General features: G+C 44.0%; 1 protein-coding gene across 2 annotated transcripts in view; it reads left to right on the forward strand.

The window, feature by feature from the left end:
- The window catches only part of LARP7 (La ribonucleoprotein 7, transcriptional regulator), a 126,182-nt gene that overhangs the window by 61,825 nt on the left and 42,572 nt on the right, over positions 1 to 21,785 (forward strand). For both annotated transcript variants that reach the window (XM_085641437.1, XM_085641438.1), the window contains exon 8: positions 20,498 to 20,636. In XM_085641437.1, the coding sequence (XP_085497563.1) occupies positions 20,498 to 20,636 (139 nt within the window). The remainder of the gene's footprint in view (positions 1 to 20,497; positions 20,637 to 21,785) is intronic.

Here is a 21,785-nt window from a genome sequence, read left to right on the forward strand (position 1 = left end):
ACGACTTCTTACTGGATACATTTGACATACAGGACAAATCCACTTCTATTTTACCCATGCTTAAGGGTGTCACCAAGCATGCCGCAGAGGTGTTCAAAGACCCTGTCAGGGCCAGGGTACTAAACCCTAGAATAGAGAAAAAGTACAAGGCGGCACCCACAGACCCTGCATACATTAAGGGCCCTGCTCCCTTAGATTCCCTAGTTGTCTCTACAGCTAGAAAGCGGGCTAACTCCCAGTCCTCAGGAGAAGCCCCACCGCCAGACAAGGAATCCAAACTCCTAGACGCGTCTGGCAAGCGCACCGCCTCTCAAGCTGCAAACATGTGGCGCATTGCAAACACACAAGCGCTACTTGCGCGCTATGACAGAGCACACTACGACGAACTTGAGGCTCTTATGCAGCACCTTCCCGAGAAACACAAGCGTAGGGCTCATGAGCTAATACAGGAGGGTAAACTAATTACAAACACCTCCATTAAGTGTGCCCTCGATGCAGCCGACACTGCTTCTAGAGCCATAAATACCAGTGTCCTGCTTCGTCGCCATGCCTGGCTCAGGATCTCAGGGTTTAAGCCTGAAGTCCAGGCGTCCATACTCAATCACCCCTTTGACCAACAAACTCTCTTTGGGCCCAAGGTAGACGAAGCGTTGGAAAAGCTGAAAAAGGACACAGACACAGCAAAGTCTATGGGGGCACTCCAAACACAAGCCTCTAAACGTTCCTTTCGACGCTCCTCCTTTCGTGGCACAGCCAGAGGCTTCTCCACCGATAGCACCTCTACCTCCTACAAATCCCCTCCTCAAAATACCTTTTCAAAGGGCAACCAAAGGGGTGGTTACAGAGGCAACAACAATAAGGGCAGGGGCAAAACTAACACCACCCGTTCTGCCACCCCGCCCACACAATGACTTCCCTCCGCTCCCCCCAGACCATTCCACTCCGGTCGTGGGCAGACTACAAAACTTTATCCACGCATGGGAGTCCATAACATCGGACAAATGGGTGACCCAAATCATTCGGTCAGGGTACTGTCTCGAGCTAACATCTACCCCACCCAATATCCCACCAAGGCACCGTCCAATGTCTCAAGAACATTCCACACTGCTCAAACAGGAGGTACTCTCCCTCCTCCAAAAACACGCTATAGAGCAGGTCCCCATCAATCAGCAAAATCTAGGAGTTTACTCCCTATATTTCTTAATACCAAAGAAAGACGGGACCCTCAGGCCCATTCTGGACCTCCGGCCTCTAAATGCCTACATACATTCAGACCATTTCCATATGGTCACCCTACAACAAGTCCTCCCGCTCCTCTGTCAGGGAGACTTTCTCACAACCTTGGATCTGAAAGACGCATACTTTCACATTCCAATACACCCCTCTCACAGGAAATACCTCAGGTTCGTGGTGGACGGGCAACATTACCAATTCACGGTTCTCCCCTTCGGGGTCACCACCGCACCACGGGTGTTTACCAAATGCCTAGCGGTAGTAGCAGCACACCTCAGACGTCAACACATTCACGTCTTCCCTTACTTAGACGTCTGGCTGATAAAAGCCGCGTCCTACCACCAATGCGTGCAGCATACAAACAGCACCATCCAACTGCTCCACCAGCTAGGCTTCACGGTGAACTACCAAGAGTCCCACCTCATACCATCTCACACAAAGCAATATCTCGGGGCCACTATAGACACCTCCAAAGGTATTGCCTATCCAAACTCAGCCAGAACCACAAGCATTCAAGCCTTACGCAAAACATTCCTTCCCCAACACTCTCTTCCAGCAAGAGTGTTCATGAAGCTCATAGGAATGATGGCGTCTTGCATCTTTATAGTGCCCCATGCAAGACTCCACATGCGTCCACTTCAAGAGTGCCCAGCACAACAGTGGAACCAGGCCCAGGGTCAGCTGACGGATCTGGTGTTGGTGGACGGCCGCACACATCACTCTCTGCAGTGGTGGAACACCACAAACCTTTCCAAAGGGCGGCCGTTCCTGGACCCGGTTCCTCAGGTGATTCTAACAGCGGACGCATCGCTCTCCGGCTGGGGAGCGCACCTCCTACACCTCACAATGCAAGGTCTATGGACGCCACAGCAAAAATCGCTCCACATCAACCATCTGGAGCTCTTGGCGATCTTTCTAGCCCTAAAATCTTTCCAAAAACAGATTTCGGGCAAAGCAGTCCTCATTCGCACAGACAACATGACTGCAATGTATTATATCCAAAAACAGGGGGGGACACACTCTCCCCAGCTCTCCCGCTTAGCCCAGAGCATATGGAGATGGGCAATTCCCCAAAACATCTTTCTCCTGGCACAACACGTTCCAGGCGTACAAAACACCATGGCAGATCTGCTCAGCAGACAAACGCAACAACTACACGAATGGGAACTGCATCCACAAGTTCTTCAGCCATTCTTCCAACAGTGGGGGTATCCTCAGATAGACCTCTTCGCCACCCACGAAAACAAAAAATGCCCAAGCTTCGCCGCCAGATACCCACACCCATTGTCCAAGGGCAATGCGATATGGATGAACTGGTCAGGCAGATTTGCATACGCCTTTCCACCTCTCCCACTAATTCCATTAGTGGTAAGGAAGCTACAACAACACTCCCTCACACTCATTCTAGTAGCTCCGACGTGGGCCAGGCAGCCGTGGTACACCACGCTACTACAACTGTCAGTGGTACCACATCAAAAACTGCACCTATCCCCATGCCTCCTAACCCAGAACCATGGAGAAATCAGGCACCCGGACCCAGCTCAGCTCAACCTGGCGATCTGGCTTCTGAAATCTTAGAATTCGGATACCTTAACCTTCCCCCTGATTGCATGAACATCATCATGGAAGCCAGACGTCCTACCACTAGAGCGTGCTATGCCGCAAAGTGGAAAAGATTTGTAATTTACTGCCGTAACAATACAATCAACCCTTTAGATGCATCCATACAGCACATCATATGCTATCTGCTCCATCTTCACAGGTGTAACCTGGCATATTCATCCATACGCCTACACCTAGCAGCGATCGCTGCTTATCTACAAAACAGACAGCATTTATCACTCTTCAGAGTGCCCGCTATTAAAGCCTTCATGGAAGGCCTTAAACGAGTAATTCCTCCCAGGGCACCACCTTCCCCTGTATGGAATCTAAATTTAGTTCTTACACGACTAATGGGTCTGCCCTTCGAACCAATGCATAAATGCGAGCTACAGTTTCTCACCTGGAAAACAGCTTTTCTCGTAGCTATCACTTCCCTTAGAAGGGTTGGTGAAATACAAGCGTTCACTATACAGGAACCCTTCATACAAATACATCACAGCAAGGTCATACTTCGCACAAATCCGAAGTTCCTGCCCAAGGTCATTTCCCCCTTCCATCTCAGTCAATCGGTGGAATTACCTGTCTTCTTCTCGCAACCTCAATCTGTTGCAGAAAGGGCCTTACACACACTCGATGTAAAAAGGGCCTTGCTATACTACATACAAAGAACGCAACCCTTCAGGAAGACTAAACAATTGTTCGTCTCCTTCTCTCCACCACATAAAGGCAACCCCATTTCTAAATCAGGGATAGCTAAGTGGATTGTAAAATGCATACAGATTTGCTATCAAAAGGCAAAAAGAACATTATCTGTTCCGCCTAAAGCCCATTCTACAAGAAAGTTAGGGGCTTCTATGGCCTTTCTAGGGAATATACCCTTAGATGACATCTGCAAAGCAGCCACATGGTCTACACCGCACACCTTCACAAAACATTACTGTGTAGATGTGCATTCCAAGCAGCAAGCTAGAGTGGGCCAGGCTGTACTAAAGACACTATTTCAAACCACTGCAACGGATACCGGTGGTCGCCGCTAAGGTTGGGTACTGCTATATAATCTATGCTAAGTGTACAATCTGCAGCTCATATGCCTCGAACGGAATATGCTACTTACCAGTATGCATCTGTTCTTGGCATGTAGAGCTGCAGAGTTGTACACGCCCACCCGCCTCCCCGGCTACCTGTATCCGTTCCAGTACATCTTATTTAAATACAACACACATGGGTTTCTAACTGTGATTACTAAGCTCCATCATTTCCCTGTTGGCGAAAAACAATCTGAGGATGGAGCCGAAGCCCATGCGCAGTACGGACCGAAGGAGGAGTCACCAAACTCGTGACTTCCAAAGACTGTCCAAGAAGAAAAACAAACTGCAAACATCCGGGCCCAACACCAGATGGCGATCTATGCTAAGTGTACAACTCTGCAGCTCTACATGCCAAGAACAGATGCATACTGGTAAGTAGCATATTCCTTACAATTTGAGAAGCCAGGAGTGCTTCAAACATGAGTTGAAGATCAAATACCCATGCCTATCCCTGTAAGTTGACATAAATCAAAGACTTTTTTGGTGTTTGAGAAAAGTGTGCTTAGGATAGTATATGTATAGGAATTTAGAATCTAGTGCTGGAGCAAACTACTGCAACCTCTGTCTCTTCCTGATTCGTTCAGCGTACCACAATGAGACAAATTTTGCAGTGTACAAAGAGTCTAAAAATAACTGGATTCCCTAATGGGAGCATGTTTATGAGTTACTGTGAGATAATTTTCTCGGTCCTGGGCAGTTGGTCCTTACTGTGTTTAGAATCCTGTCTGAATACTATGTATACCACCATTATGTCTAGATCACCAATTAATTTCACTGTGATTGGATCAGCATTAATCATTGGTCTCTTCAGGGGCAGCAAAGTCAAGCAGTTGAAGCTTTTAGTGTAGAAGGGGATTATGCACTCTGATAATGCATGACAATGTTAATCGCACTCAATAATGCAAATGCCCAGCCTGTGTGATGTCTTCAAAGGATTGTGCTTAGGTTTATAGATAATACAAACAGCAAGCTTAACACCATCTTGTGCCAGTATATAACCCCAACAGCCTTATTGATACTTGGCCGTAGTGCGGTAAAAATGGGGAAAACATGAGGAAAAAGTGTTCTCAGGCATTGCAATTTTCTCCTCATATTTAAAGCATTTCTGCACCAGCGCAGAATCTCTGTAGAAATGTGCGTTTAAAATGTGAAGGACTGGGGCGTGGCTTGCAGCCGGGCGTAATGGCCGCAACCTAGCTGAGCTCTGGCCAGCGCGACCACATCTCCCACTAATCCGTGCACTTATCCTGTCTCAATATTTCCCCCCAGCACTGATATGAGCATCAGACTGCAGCGGCAGCTTCCAGGTCGAGTCTGAGGCGGAGCTGAGGTGGCATCATCACTATAAGGGCAAGTGAAGACGCGAGGCCTGCGGCCGTAAGCGGAGCCGGGTCCCGCGTGAATAGAAGACCCGCGGCCCGCTTGGACTGGTGCCGTGACAGGGAGGCGGGGAGAGGCGCTGGGGAGCCATGGCACTGAGGAGGCTGCCCCTGGGAGATGGTGCGCTGCAGCGTAATTGTGACCGTGTACACCGTTGTGAAGCGCACCGGCGGTGAGGCGGCCTGGGACATCGTGTACGTCCCGGTCGCGCTCATTGCTCGCTGCCGGGAAGACATCGGCAGCCCCCTGCGCGGAAGAGCCCACAGGGTCTCGGCGGCCCGATCGAAGGCCTGGCAAAATATCACTGGCGCGAAGTCCCCCCACCCCCCGGAGAAGATATCAAGTACGGAGGCAGGCGGGTGAGGAGCGACAGCAGCCCTAGAGGGCCGGGCCCTCCTCCCATCCCTTTGGTGTGACGGCTGATCATGAAGGCTGGAGGAAGAGTGTGGGATATTGGGAGACCCAGCTGAGGACCCAGGGGTCTAGTGGTACAGATCAATGTGCTCTCTTCAATATTAAAGAACCCCGCCCTGCCTGAATGCACTGAGAGGGCACAAATTGTGGCGCAGGAACACCCGGCGCCCTGGTGGTGCTCCCGGTTGAGGAAGTGCCCACATACTGCACAGGTGTCAACACAAGACAGCTGACTCCCCCTGGGTGCCTCCGGACAGTAGGAGGGACCGTAACACCTCTCCTTTCCCCCCCTTCCCCCCCCCTTCCCCGGTCGGCACGTCGAACGACGGCATTTAACAAGGTGCTATAGGCCACAGATTTTATTCTACCGGGCTAGAAGGGCCTGAAACCAGTCTTGGCCAGTAGCGTCCCACACTTAGGCAGGAAACCCGACAGGCCGCAGGGTGACACGTAGACCCGTGGCAGTTGGCGGTGAGTACTGCGCAAGAACCGCAACCCCGCGACCGGGGCCTAATGGGGGGCCGGGGCCATCGGGCGACCCAGCAAGCAAAGCTTGACAAATATGCCTTCTCAAAGGATGCGATGGAAGCGACAACTCAGCGGACGCCTGCGGATGTGGGCGCCAGCCAGAAGTCACATTACTGGACATCCTGTCCGCACTAACGAACGTCCAGACTACGGTGGGGTCCATTTCCTCAGATGTATCGTTCCTCAGGGCAGACTTCCAAAAGATTACCTCCAGAATGATGGAAGTCGAAACCAGAACGGCGAACCCTGACCAAGGATACGGCCAGCCTCCAGCGACAGGTCCATCACCTGGAAGAACAGAACTGCATGATGGCAGCCAAACTAGACGACCAAGAAGGCAGGTCAAGAAGCAACAACGTCCGTATCACGGGGGTTCCTGGGCCGTTCAGCCCTATTCAAAATCATGGCTCTCCCGAGACTCCTATACGCCCTGCAAAATACACCCACCCGGTCCCTGATTCCTATTTTAAGGCAATCAAGGCGGAGGTGGGACTGCTCCTCTGGGGTGGAAGCCCCCCCCCCCCGCATAGCTCTGTCCAAACTTACTAGGAGCTGGTACGATGGAGGAATAGCCTTGCCTAGTATACGACAGTACTACTGGGCCTCACAACTTATTATAGTAATCCTATTTTAAGGCAATCAAGGCGGAGGTGGGACTGCTCCTCTGGGGTGGAACCCCCCCACCCCCCGCATAGCTCTGTCCAAACTTACTAGGAGCTGGTACGATGGAGGAATAGCCTTGCCTATTATACGACAGTACTACTGGGCCTCACAACTTATTATAGTAATCCAATGGCTTCATGCCCCTCGGGACGAGCCAGCTCTCCGGCTCGACCGGCATGCTCTTGGGACTGGGGGACCTCTGGGGGCGCTTTATCACATGAACAAAAAAGACGCATGGGTGGGTCCCACCGCACACACAATACGCACATGGTTCATAGCGCAACGAGCGCTCTGATGAGAGGGAGTCATGACACAACTCACACCTTTGTGGGATACACCAAAACTTGGTACACTCCGCAACAGCAAGGGGTTTGCGCAATGGGACTTGATTGGTATCTCTAGAGTTGGGGACCTGTGGAAAAAGGGAGAAGTAGTGGCTTTTGCTCAACTACAGACGACCTATCAAATGGCAGACACAGAATTATTCCGTTACACACAAATTAAGCATGCACTTACAAGGGCAATACCTAGAGGCACGGCTCTTCCCGAATCGTCCCCACTTGAGGACCGTCTCCTTACAGACCAACTCACTAAGAGGGCCATTTCCCTCACCTATCATAAACTTATTATTAATCAAAAAGACCCCACACTAGCCCTGCGGGACAAATGGCGGGCAGACCTTGGAGACATAGATGAACAGGACTGGCAGGAAGCACTAGCGTCCCCGAAGGAGGTGGTGATCCGGTCCCGGATACGGTTGGTGCAACTGAAGGTCTTACACAGGACATACTACACTAGGGCTATGCTCCACAAAATCGGTCGAGCTGCAACACCTCTCTGTCTGCGGGGCTGTGGGGCAAGGGGCACATTCTACCATACATTCTGGGAATGCCCACATATAACACTCTACTGGGAGGAGGTGATGGACACAATTACGCTGGTGTGTGGTTTTCCGGTTCCACCCGAACCAAAACGATGCCTCCTCAATATATGGGAACCAACTTACCTAAATCACGCAGCACAAGACTGGGCAACTCTGGGGATCCTGTGGGCAAAACGCAATATTGCACAACACTGGGGTGTACCGGCAGCCCCCCAGCAGAGACGATGGTGTCAAGACATGGATAGCTCAATGGTGGCTGAAAAAGCAGTTTTTATACACAGAGGGTGTCCCAAAAAGTGGGAACGGGTATGGGGTAGGTGAAATTCATTTCGTGGCAACATCTGTGCCCCTCCAGCACCAGACTGATCCTGAACTGAGCGATTAACCCGATAGGTCCAATAAGGGGACATAACAGTGGCCGGGATAGACGTTCCGGAAGTTTTCTTTTGCAACATCCCAATATGTAAATTACGACACTTTGTGACATTGCTTTACCTGTGTAATAGACCTGCAGTGGACTAATACGACAAATGCACTACCTAATGTACCAAGCTACTTTCTGTATTGTTTTATTTTATTAAGTACAATAAAATGTTTAACAAAAAAAAAGATGTGAAGGACTACAGTACAAGGGGGAACCACCTTTACAACACAGCAATTACCACGCAATGACATTACTACATAGCTTTTACCATTCATGCATTAACAACACATCCATTTTGGGGTTCTTTTACAACACATATCATTACCATGCATTGTAAATCTATTTAAGGTAGACGTGTGTACATGTATTTCTGTGTATGTATATATATATATATATATATATATATATATCACACACCTTCCTGTACCTCCGAACGGCGAACAAGAAATGCAACGTCCCACACGAGAGCTTGTCAATCACAGGTGATTTATTTTCTTATACCATCGCCTACTGTTCCTCACGACGCGTTTCGGCATCCTGTGCCCTTGATCACATAGTGAAATGGCGGTACAATTCAGATATATATACACTCTTTCTTTTTTTCTTTCTTAGTGTTTTTTTACGTTTGCACCATGTGATAATAGAAAGTGACAACATACTATACATATAGGCTTTTTTTTCTTTCTCTTTTCTCTTTTCTGGTTATTTTTAACTTTTCACGCGTTTTCAAATCATTGGTGTAAATACCAATGCGTTATCTTATTACATGACAATATTTAGCATCACAAATAAACAATGTTTCCCCACGAAACTTATTAAACAACAGAGATAAATTAATATACAATGAATAATTTAAATAACTTTGAATGTGCAAAGTATGCATGTGCAATATTGCGCTGTAAACAACTAATAATGATGTAATTGTATTTTGATAATTGCCATGATATGTTTGAATACAAATATATATGCAATTTATGAACATATTTTATAATGTATAAAATAATGTCACATTATATATTGTGCAAAATACGCAAGTGCAAACTGAGCTTTCATTAGTGCAAATTTATTTAGGATGTGCAAATCACCACCTGAATGTGGATCTGCTTGTGCAAAATAATGCTGTTGTAAGTGAAGCTAACTGTCGATATTAAAAACATGAGTTAAATACTAAGAAATGTCCTGAGATGTTTCTAAAAGCCTAAATGTATATAAAAAGATTTGTTGTTCCTAGTGAATTAAAGTGTCAAGTGCAAATGTAGTTAAACCAAAGAAAAGGCTCTATAGTCAATAAGAATTATTGATTGGGAACAAAATCAATATTCAACAAATATTGTTCAGAAGCAGACGGCACAGATTTATATATATACACATATGTATATATATGTGTGTGTATATATATAATATATGGAAAAATGCATGGCAAAAACGCGTTTTGGGACCCCCCTTTTATCTCAGCCCCCGCTTGACGGATCCCCCCGAGACTTTCAGGGTAGGAGCGGAGCGTAGCGCCCCACCTATTTTGAGAAATTCGCGAGGATTCGTCGACCGGCGCCAAAGTTATTCAAAATAGAATGTTGAGGTTTTCCTATGGAAACGTGGTCCTAACTATAACTACCTACTGGCGACCGCCAGTAGGTAATATATATATGTGTATGTATGTGTGTGTGTGTGTGTGTGTGTGTGTGTGTGTGTGTGTATATATATATATATATTCACTGAAAAAACCATAGGTTTCACACATGTTATAGTTAGGAATTAGCATTAAAAAACCTTGAAAATTCACTGAAAAAACCATAGGTTTCACACGTTATAGTTAGCTGGACATTTCACTCGTAAAAAACCAATGAAATTCCCCCGTTATAGTTAGTTCAGCTAACTATAACTCGCGCGCCCGCAATCCACTGCTGATGACGTCACATATTACATCACTCATGACATGGTCAGTGACATCACTCATGACATCTCAAATGACATCACTGATGACATCACTGATGACATCATCCATTGAGTATGTATTTCTGATCAATTTTAATATGTTTAATATATATAGGGAAAGGCCTGTTGAAGAATGAGTTGGTGTACAAGTGTGTAAATGGATGATTTTCTGTGGTGCGTAACTGACTCTATAAGTGAGTCATTAAATGTATCTTACTGCAGACTAGTGACTAAACTGTGTAAATGTTTGTATGTGTCTGTATGTTGGTGTATAAGTGGCGGCATGGTTTTGTGAATACCTATATAAGTGTCTATATGAGTTATTGATTGTATGGGTTCCTGAGTGTTTGTGCGGGTAGGGTGTGTGTGACTTTATGCATAGATGTGTGAGTGGGTGATTCTATGGGTGCATGGTTTTAAAAGTGCATCTGTGATGGACTGTATGGTTGAGTGAGTGTATGTCTGGGTGTGTTAGGGATTGAATGTATATCTCAGTGGTACATTTGTGACTAACTACATATGTGAAAGGCAGTATATATGTGTGTAAGAGTATATAAGTGGGTAGATGTGAGAGTGTGTGATTGTGAGAGTGACTGTATGGATGACTGTGTGCTTCTATCAATGATTCTATAAGAGCGTAAGAATGTGGTACTATTTTTATGAGTAAGTGAACTTGAGTGTGTATAACCGCATAGGTGAGTAAATGGGAGTGTGATTATTTGCATGACTGACTAGGTGTGAGAGTACCTCTATGGATGATTGGTAGTGTGTGAGTGTCTATATAGGTATATAAATGCATATGATAGTTTTGTATGTTGTGACTGTAAGTATGAGTGACTGTACAGGTGAATGAGTGGAGGTGTATGTAGACTTAAGAGTTAATAAGTGGGTATGTAGTTATTGGTATTCCAGTATGTATGGTTTTGAGAATGGAACTCTTAAATTTTGATTCGGTGTATCAAAGGTTATATTAGGGTGTGAGAAGATGCGGTAATTTATCACATGGATGACGTCATCAGTGATGTCATCAGTGATGTCATCAGTGATGTCATTTGAGATGTCATCAGTGATGTCACTGACCATGTCATGAGTGATGTAATATGTGACGTCATCAGCAGTGGATTGCGGGCGCGCGAGTTATAGTTAACTGAACTAACTATAACGGGGGAATTTCATTGGTTTTTTACGAGTGAAATGTCCAGCTAACTATAACATGTGTGAAACCTATGGTTTTTTCAGTGAATTTTCGAGGTTTTTTAAATGCTAATTCCTAACTATAACGTGTGTGAAACCTATGGTTTTTTCAGTGAATTTCAAAGGTTTTTTAAATGCTAATTTTTGAATTTTTTATTATTTTTTTATATATATTTCTTTTACAACAAGTTACCTATGTATATATTTATAGATTATCTGTATCCTTTAATTTGGAATGGCTCAGCTTTTTTTTGAATTTGGATAAAGTTGAACAGCATAGTTAATATCTTCTATTAACTTACATCTATTTTAATTCTTTTTTGTGTGTGTTTTACCGTGCGCGCACCAAGTACACATGCGTACGTTTTTTGTGTATGCATGCGTACGTTACCTACGTACGCATACGTACGTCATAGTGCGCGCTCGGTGCGTGCACTAAGTACGCATGCGTACGTTTTTCGTGTACGCATGCATACGTTATCTACTTACGCATGCGTACGTCATAGTGCGCGCTCGGTGCATGCACTAAGTACGCATGCGTACGTAGATAACGTATGTATGCGTACGTTGTCCACGTACGCATGCGTACGTCGTGCGTGCTCTGCGCGATACGTTCGCGCAAGCGCACGTACTACGCGCGCTGAGTTTGTGCATGCACGCGTAGTACGTTCGCGCATGCGCGCGTGCTTCTTACGCGCGCAACGTACGCGCGTAATTCGTACGCGCATGCGCGCGTACTTTGTATGCGCGCTACGAACGCGCGTATTGCGCATGCGCGCGTGCGTTGTATGCGCGCTACGTACGCGCGTAACACTACGCGCATGCGCGCGTACTTGCTCCGCCGAGCGCGCACCTCAAGTCATGTGATTAAAAACACATTTCATTGGTTCATTCTAGTTTCAGTTTTATATTCTTCCAACACCACACCCACTCCCCTCATGGCAAGTCATGTGATCAAGAAACAACACTTTTCATTGGTTGAAAGTAGTTTCAGTTCCAGATTCTTCCAACACCACACCCACTCCCCTCATTATTACTTCTGATTCACTAGGAGAAGGAGCTAATCTGTTTTTGAGATACAATGGCAGAGCAGCAGCCATCTTCTCAGAGTGAACAGGATACTCTTGTGAGACAGAGTCAGAGGAAGCCAAAAGAAGGTAAATGCACCAAAAGTCACCTGCATTCTTTGTCACCGGACCTTATCACGTGACCTAATCACCATTTACCTTTCCTTGAGGCCAAATGGTAATTTTAAAATCCTTTGTAAGTGAAATATCCAATGTTACTCCTATAAAATTGAAATAATGGTTTCTTCAGATGCTGGAATTTGTATCTAAAATTTTGGTTTTAGAAAAATTAAGTAACAATTTGGTAAATCATAAGGCAAACGTTGCTTGAAAATCAATTGAGAATCATTACTCAGTGTCCATCCTTTTTCACATTTAAGATAAACTGTGTAATGACCAGAAGTTATAGAAGGTCCATCATGAAAAATAATTGCAACTGCAACAAAAGTTTTACCTGATTTTGATAATTGATTTCCTACAAACTTCTTTAGTAAAGTTTCCATTTTAGTTCCATCTGCTCTACAACGTTGCATCATTAAAATTATATACTGTCCATATTTATGTAAAAATAACGTTGATAACATGTCTGATTTACATTGAGAACATTCCATGTTGTGATTAGCATCTTTAACTAATTTACTAAAAGTCACTGTTTTACTCTCTGGTAATGTTAAATAGATGAACCTTTCAGAATCAACATTACTGCTGCATGTGTTCATACAGTTTTCACAACAATGTTCCCATTTATATGAGACACCTAATATATTTTCGATTTCTACCCCTTCATCTTCCAGTACCATAAGCATATACATCAAGAATTCCTGTGCATCTTGCTGGACATCTTGTGTAAACTGTGTACATCCAGAACATTCATCTAAAAGATTTCTAACATCAGAAGCACTTTCTATTTTAGTTTTATCATTACTCAGCTTCTCATAAAGGAGACTCAGCAGAGAACAGAATCTTTTTTCATGATTTAGTATTATCTGCTCTTGCAAAATTTGAAGATAAAATACAACATTGAGCACTACATTTGCGTAGCAGTTGACACCAGAGCTATTTTCAAAATGACAACCAACAACCTCTTCAACACTGTCCTTTTCTTTTTGCTTGCAGTCACATCACTCTCTTTTTGTTTTCTCTTCTGTACATCCTCATTACAGATATTCTCAATTCTCCTTTTCCGACAAACAACACGTTTTTCAAACACAGGATACTGACCTAAATGAGGAGCATAGCTTCTTCTTAATCTATTATACTCCTTTACACAATTTGCATCAGCACTAACTTTTGAGTCATCAAAGTCTATCATGAATAAACCAGATATTTTTTTCACGTGTGACAAAGCAACATATGCCATACCTTCTTTAAACACAGTAGATCCAATGTTTACAAATGCACTATCTACAGTTAATCCTTGAGATTTGTGAATAGTTACTGCATATGCTAGAGAAAACGGAAACTGCTTCCTACATACATATAAGTCTTTCACAAGCAAGAAACAAACTGAACAACGACAAATGTCTTTAACCTCTTCAATCTGATCAAATTTTATTTTTAAAAATTCAATTCCAACTTTTTTCTGGTAATTAACAAAACCCACAACTTTACCCATTGCTCCGTTCACTAAACCTTTCTCTACATCCAAATTACGTCTTAAAATTACACGACAGTTCATACATACATAAAGATTCTTTTCTAAACCAGCTTTTTTCGAGATGTTTTTCTCTAGTGAATCCAATTTACTTGTCAATTTGTTTGTCAATATAATAGTTATTCCTTCATGTTGTATTTTATCCACAGCTTCCAGTTTGACAATCTCTTCATTTTCCAATTTCAAAAGTTCTTGATTGAATATAGAGCATTCATGTAGTGTTGGCATTAAGCAGATTACAGTATTTTTTCCAGCAATGTTCTTGTATATTTTCTCTGGAACTATTTGTTCTGTTGGAAACACATTACATAGCAATCGACTCTGTAAAGATTTTCTGCCATGTTCTGTGAGTAGTCCAATTCTGATATCTTTGAGAATACTTGCATAATCCTCATCATTGGCTTGCCGCATATTGGTAATGAGTTCTTTATATTCAAAGTATGTCCAAATATTCACATTACCTATACTTCCTAATGACTTTTTCGTATCTTCATGTGTAAGGGTTTGAAATACTGGTTGTCCTTTAACTGGAGTAAGCTGCAGAAGATCCCCAAAAACTATAACATGTTTTCCTCCAAATAGCACGTCATAGTTTGTCTTAAGAATTTGCTGCATTCTTAAATGCACAAAGGCAAGCATTAAGTTTGATACCATGCTTACCTCATCGATGATGAGAACTTTCATTTTTTTCAATACTCTTGCAACTTCAAAACATGCTTCTCCTGTTAGCTTGTGGTATTGTATTTTGTTCTCGTGCTCTACTGGTAACATTAGCAAACGATGGAGGGTAATTCCTTTTATGTTATATGCTGCTAACTCAGTTGGAGCAGTAACAACACAAGACAAAGTTGAATCTGTTTTTTGCTGTAGGTAGCTTCTAATTACCTTAATCAAGAAACTTTTTCCAGTTCCGGCTTGTCCACTCACATACATTCTGATTGGTTGAAACGTTGTGCATGAGCACTCTTTATTTTCATGTAGTAATCCGTGATCAATTTTTTTTCTGACTTCCTCATAAATTTGTTGTTGTTCATCATTCAGTTGTTGTTCCATATTTGGTAAGTTTATTAAATCTTCCTGAGCTTGATTCATAGCTGTTTCGACTTCAGTCATGGCTATTGCAGCTTCATTTTCTACGATTGGTTGTCCTAGAGGATCTTGACTGAACGTCCCAGAACTTTGACTGTCTTGAGAACTGTCTCTAGCTACTTCAATTTCTTCATTTAACATTTGAACATAAGTTGAGAAAGTACTGCATTCTATGCTATCTTTGCAAGCATTAAAGGAATCTTCATAGCTCTGAAAATCTCCCAAGTAGTTCGTCCTCTGAACGCCATGGTTTAAACAGCTGTAAAAGTGCCAAGTAGTAAAATTCCTTTTTGTCAGTAGTGTCACAACTCAGCTTCCGGTGATTAATCAAACTTCCTTTTGTTTGTTTTACCAAACATCCTTCCTCACCAGTGACTTTATATTTTCCATTGTTGATGTCTTCTGTGACATTCCGTTTATAAATGTAGTTCTGCAGCACTTCATAGAGACACAAGTTCTCAAGATGATGACTTCTCTTTGGGTAATATGTGTCCAACATGTTTGTTCTTAAAATGTCTGTACTTTCAGGTTCGTACTCTGCTAAATATTAAATTTCTCGAATAGATTTCAGTACCCGATTTCTCATTCCTGCAAGGCCTAAACTTACCCAAATTATTCTTCTGGATTTGGAGTACAGACTTGCAGATGATAACCTATCTGAGCATTCGTAGGATCCAATTTCTCGATGCGATAACATCTTTAAACTGAAACTGTATAGCTTTTTACTGACAGTCTTCTCGTGAGAAATCTCTTCCCACATTTCTTTCAATTCCGTTTTCTCAGATTTAGTGATGTAAGATGTGACATACCGAGCAACAGCAATAGAATTGTCAGCTACATACTGTATATCCATGTTAGCATTCCACATGGATAAAATGACTGGGTTGTAGTCATTTATATATTTTGACTCTTCTTTTCTTCTTAGGTTGTAGGTATTCTTAGGCGATTTTCTTGTAATAGTATGTCGCACAGCTGACATAAAACTGTTTACTCTTCCTTTTGAAAGAACAGGTCGTGGAAATCCAAATCGACATTTTGTGTAAAATTTATCTTTACTCTTGTACTTTCGTCAACAGTATTTTCCACACCGATGTCTTTGGAAACGTAAAACTTGCTCTTTTAAGTTTTTTTCTTCTGTGCTTTTAGGTATAGCACATGTTGCATATTCTTCAATGAAAGATAAAACTGCATCATCAGAATCTGTTCCAAATTTTGGGGCATCCTTGATCCACAACAGCATATGAATATGAGGAGCACCTCTTGCTTGGTACTCTTTTCTCCAAAAGAAATCCACAACTTCTCCAAGAGGTGGATTTTTTTTATTGCAGATGAAGGACATCATAGCCTCAAATCTATGATTGAAATATCTGCAAATATTAACCGGATCCAATTAGCACTATTCTCCTGCTGTCTTGTATTGGATGTTTTCAATATTTGAATTCAGAACCCAGAACCCCTTATCCGACTAGCTTAGTATCTCATTCGTTAACCTAGATCTAGCTAGGTGGTCCCAATGTATAGACAAACCAGAACAAGCGACTTAGATATTTCTCAGGAGTGGTGGGAATCTGAAATACCTGTTCGTACTTATTTATTAGTCCACAACGGAATAATACAGACACTGTAAAGTTTAAAGAGTTTATTTTATAAACCTCGCGTCCTAAGATGCAGTACTTTGGCTAACACTAGCAGACTAACAATACAGATGAGAATCATGAGCATTATTACAATACCATATATAATGAAAGGAGCAATCATACTATTAATGACAGTGGTATATGGCCACACTCCTTTCACTATAATCTAATACATTATTATTATTAGAAGGTCTCTTAGGCTAACAGGGGGGACCCCATACCGTATAGATCAGCTTAGTAGAATCACATCAAAGGATCAGCTCTCACAGCATACATCAATCAGCTCTTCTTGTTCGAATGAATGTAAAACCAAACTGTTCTGCAATAATAAAGACGCTCGTCCTTCAAACATTGGCAGCTGTATGCATGATATGTCTAACAAGTGTCTACGATCAATCTAAACACAACACTCTGTACCTTCTAGTGACCCAGACGCGTTCTTTGCATAATGTACAGACCAAGGGCACATTTCACGGTTAAGAATGTATAACAACCGTTTGTTATTCTGTAGGGCAAAGACGAGTCAGCATTTTACAAAATGAATAACACATAACAGTGTCGTGTGCAGCGCAGCAGAAACAACAAGCTTGCTTGTTAACTATGATCTTGGTTATGCTAACTTAGTGTTGTAAATAGGGCGTGGCTTAGTCCATCTCACAGCCTTGAACGCCTCCCAAATGAAAGAAGGGTGTCACAGAGTTAGAATTGGTTCGGAAGGGGGAGTCTGTAGAGGCAACAAAATAACGTCGGTGTTCTGGGTTTGCTAGCTACCATAGCATGAAGCATCTGTCATGTCTCAGTCTGAGGGTTAAACTGGCTACATGCATGCCAGCATCAACAAAGCCTCACCGTACATTGAACTCCCCAACTTCCCCCCCTAAACCTGTAAGAGAAAAAAGAAAGTTACGTGATGGTGGTGGGGAGTCCGTTGATGAAGGGTCCCCCCCCACATGTGTCTGAGTGATGGATTCCAGCGTACCGTGAAGTGTCTATAACTCTATACTTCTGGGACCTTCATTCTGCAGTTTTGGGTTGCAGCTGGCATTAACTAATTCTTGCTTGAGCATGTCTCAACCTGGTCCGTGTATCAGGACCAGAGCACCTCCTGCGAGCCTCAGATCTGCTGGTCTTTTCCTTCTCCTTCTGTATCAGGAAGCTCCTGCAGTGCCCCCAGGGGCTAACCTCTTCAGTTTCCTGGGTCTGGATTGGTGTCTGACATTTGTGCAAGGTTGGAGGTGGAGCAGTGAACACCCACTCCCAAACCTCCTCCGGTGTTTTGAAGAAGAATGCATGACCTTGAAAAATCACTAAGTTTGACATTATAGAGAAGCATATATCAAATGGCCATAGTCCTGAGTTTCCGTTTAGCTTCCACTAAAGATTTCCTTTGCTGCTGAACCAGGCACGTGTAGTCTGGGAATATCATAATCCTGTGAGCATCAAATACCAAGTCTTTTGAGTGCAGGCCCACTATTGAATGGCATCTTGGGCAGTTTTGTGATCATTGGGCACCGGGGGCACCAGGTGGTCGGTGGCAAACCAGTGCTCTATGTGCCCATTCAGTGTTGAAACAGGAGGATAATTCACTGGGCAGCAGTAGGTCCTACAGCCATCGTTCTAGGAGAGGGGTCTTCACATCCCTCCGGGAAGCCCTCAAAGTGCAGATTGTTTCTGCTTGCCCTCCCTTTAGCATCCTCCACTCTGAGTACAAGTTCCCTGCTTGTGGCCACCATCTTGTTGAGGGATTGCTGCAGTGTCTTCAACTTGTCTCCCAGTTCAGACACCCTGCACTCAGCCTCCATGGCTCTGTCCGCTACCTGTTGCAAGTTCTGCTTGAGCAGGGTTTTGTCTTCTCCTTCACCTCCAATACGGGTCTCCACGGTTTCTCTAGATTGAGCAATGTCTGCCAGGATTGCTGCTATGTCTGCGGCTGCACTCCCTGTGGGATCGGCATTTAGGCTGCTCGCAGTGGGCTGTGCAGCAGTGTTAACGGTGCTCCCAGCCTGGGTGAACTTGCCCAGTGTGTCCTGCTTCCCTCCAGTCCGTGTCTTGTATTTAGCCATTAGAAAGCCAGGTCTCCAGGGGCCCGCTGGGTATCATGCCTGTCTCGTCGACCCACCTGCTCTCCCCTGTCTTCACAATGGGGAGTTGGCATGAGCAGCTGACCGCCTGCTGGTGAATGCCTTATTCGTCTCAGCTAGGCCTGTTCCTCTATGGCCCCCTCCGTCGTGTGTCCCTGGAGCCCACAGGGCCCTCCAGTCACTGTCGATGAGACCTCTTATGTATAAACCTTGCCTCGTGTGTCAGAAGTCTCAGGCATGTGAGCCGTCATTTCCAGCCTACGTACCCCATGCAGGGTCACTTCACCCCAGGAGCCTGGACTTTCCGCGGTCTTCAGTACTGCAGAGCTCAGAGCCGGCCAGACGGAGTACAACCAGAGGGGGGCCAGCTGCCACACGTCCAGAAATATCAAGCTTTTTCAGGTTTGGGACCAGTAACGGCCCAGACGCCGACATCTCGTTCCAAGCACGCGTAGCTTAGGTTGGCCCAGCACTCCCTCAGTGCCGGCCTCGATAGTCCGTGTCTGCTGAGCAGGCTTACCGGCTCTATTTAGTCAGCCTCCTTAGCAACTCCGAACAGTCGTCTCTGCGGGCTTCACAGTCTGCTAGTCTTCCGTCTCGGCATCCAATGCCACTCAAATCTGGGGCTGCACTGGACCTCCAGGGTACACACAGCACATTGACACCGCTAAACCTGAGTGGCTCCCTTTTGGACTCTTACAATGGGGGATTGTCAGTCTCGCTTTCTTGAAGCATCTTCTATTCAGGTGCTTTAAACTTGCAGGGGCTTGAGGGTCTTTCCTGAATCCGGACTGTCCCTCTCCTTACAAAGGAAATCCATCTCCTCTCCTGTTGGACTGGTCAACCTTTTTTCTCTTCACTTGCCACAGCAGCAAGGTGTCTTACAAGAATCAACCCTTGCCCCAAACCAGAGCAGGAGAACTGCAAATTTACATGTTTGTTTCATGATAATACATTTTGCTGTTGCCTGAGTACACAGTTCCCCTGTGTGTCAAATGTTGTACAGGTCTCTGGGCCCAGCAGTCCAGTTTAGTGCCACTTTAGTAGTGGTTGTGAGAAGCTTAAACTAATCAGAGTGCAGCCTTTTTCAGTTTCGAGCACATCAGCCAATCTTAGTGAGGTGAATCGCCCTTTCTCCTCTCGTACTTCCTAGCATCTAAAGCATAGTGTCCCAGACAGACAGTTTGGACTGGCCAAGGTGTGATGTGTATTAGTTTCACACACAGTTCTAAACGAGGCCACTTACACTAGATGCTACCCAGCAATGCAGAAAGATAAGGTTAAGGGAAGTTTTGTATTTGCAGGGGTAAACTTTCTTGTGGACAAAAGGAAGCCCTCACCAACCTATTTCTTGGAGGGGGCTCTGGGATTGAGTTTACAGCTTTCCACAATATCAAGGAAAGAAGGAGAGTGTGTAGGGCAGGACGGAACAAGCATATGGCAGCAGTGCACAGCTTTTCCATTCTTTCATGAGTGCTTTCACCTCAATTTACAGTTTATCTATTTTAAAGAACAGTGACCGGAGTATAATTTTAAACACTATTTCTTATGTAGAAAGTTTTGTAGACATGTTGTTCCTGGTATTAATCACTGCACACCTAACAATGCATCATGCTCCGTTGTAGAAGTTTCTACTGAGGAGGAAAAAGATGGCACGGACAAGAAAGATACAACGATGTCCAAAGTTAAAAGGAAACGTAAGAAGAAACACAAGGAAAGGCACAAGATGGGGGAAGAAGTTATTCCCTTACGAGTGCTTCCAAAGTAAGTGAACTGCTAACTTGAATATGTCTTTCCATTTGTTGCACTTTCTGAGTATCCAAAACACCTAATCTGTGATGTAAAATGTCATACTCCAGCTTAATGTTTGAATAAAGAGTCTGGAGGAAGTCCAGTTATCTACTGTCTGGTTGTGAAAATCTAGACCATGGCTACTCGCGAACATTTTCCCTGGGGCCAAAAAGTTTGGTCTGTGGTGTGGCCATGGGCCGCATTGATGCCAGCAGGATAGCGGTCCGGAGCAAGGGTAAAGGTGGGTGTAGATGAAGCAAAGCATGTACATCTAGTGACTCAATTTCCTCCTTTTACTTCATTATCACATGTAAGAGGACCTTGAAATACACGACTTTAACATGTGCACCGTATGAAACCTTGTCGTGTTTTAATTTAATAGACTATAATGTCAATGTATATTAGCAACCGAGAACACCCAAAGGGTGCACATAACAACTAACTTGCCTCTATTATCTATTATCATTGTTGTCAGGGTGGGTGGAAGTATTCATGTTTCTAAATCAATGTTTGAAAACTTTTATTTTTAAATACTTCTCAGTGCACTTATATAATCTGATGTACTAAAGTATAGCGGTTCTGCATGTTAATGAAATGCACTTTTTGAATTTGGAGAGTTTATCTGTACTTTTGCACATTTGTTGCACAATGTCTTTAAACATGATAGTATTCATAAAGTTAAGCGCTGCAAGACACCCTAGTTGTTTCCTGTTTATCTTTAACTAAATTGTAAGTGCTTGAACTTTTTTTTTGTTGCATATTTTTTATGTTGGTGTTAAGTTGAGTAAACAGCAGCCCAGTGCTGACGTTGACCTGGGGGCCTCATTAAAAGGTCAGGAGGGCCGCACTGTTGATTACTACTGATCTATACCCTTCCATTGTCCTCAAGAACATCCCATGGCTCCTGTTTATATCGCCCCTGCAACTGAAGATTTATCTTATTAGAACCAACCAAACACCCATGTGGTCAATAATAGTTCCGTTACTTGCTTTGCATGTTCATTTTCTCATCTGACTAGATGTGTTGGAGTTAAAAAGCCATTTGCACACAAACTTTAACTTGGATTTGCAAACTGTTTGATTTGCCAGTCAAAGCGATTTGGAAATTGTGTATGTATGCCA

The sequence above is a fragment of the Triturus cristatus genome, chromosome 2_2 (genome assembly GCF_964204655.1).
Source record: "Triturus cristatus chromosome 2_2, aTriCri1.1, whole genome shotgun sequence".
NCBI lineage: Eukaryota > Metazoa > Chordata > Amphibia > Caudata > Salamandridae > Triturus > Triturus cristatus.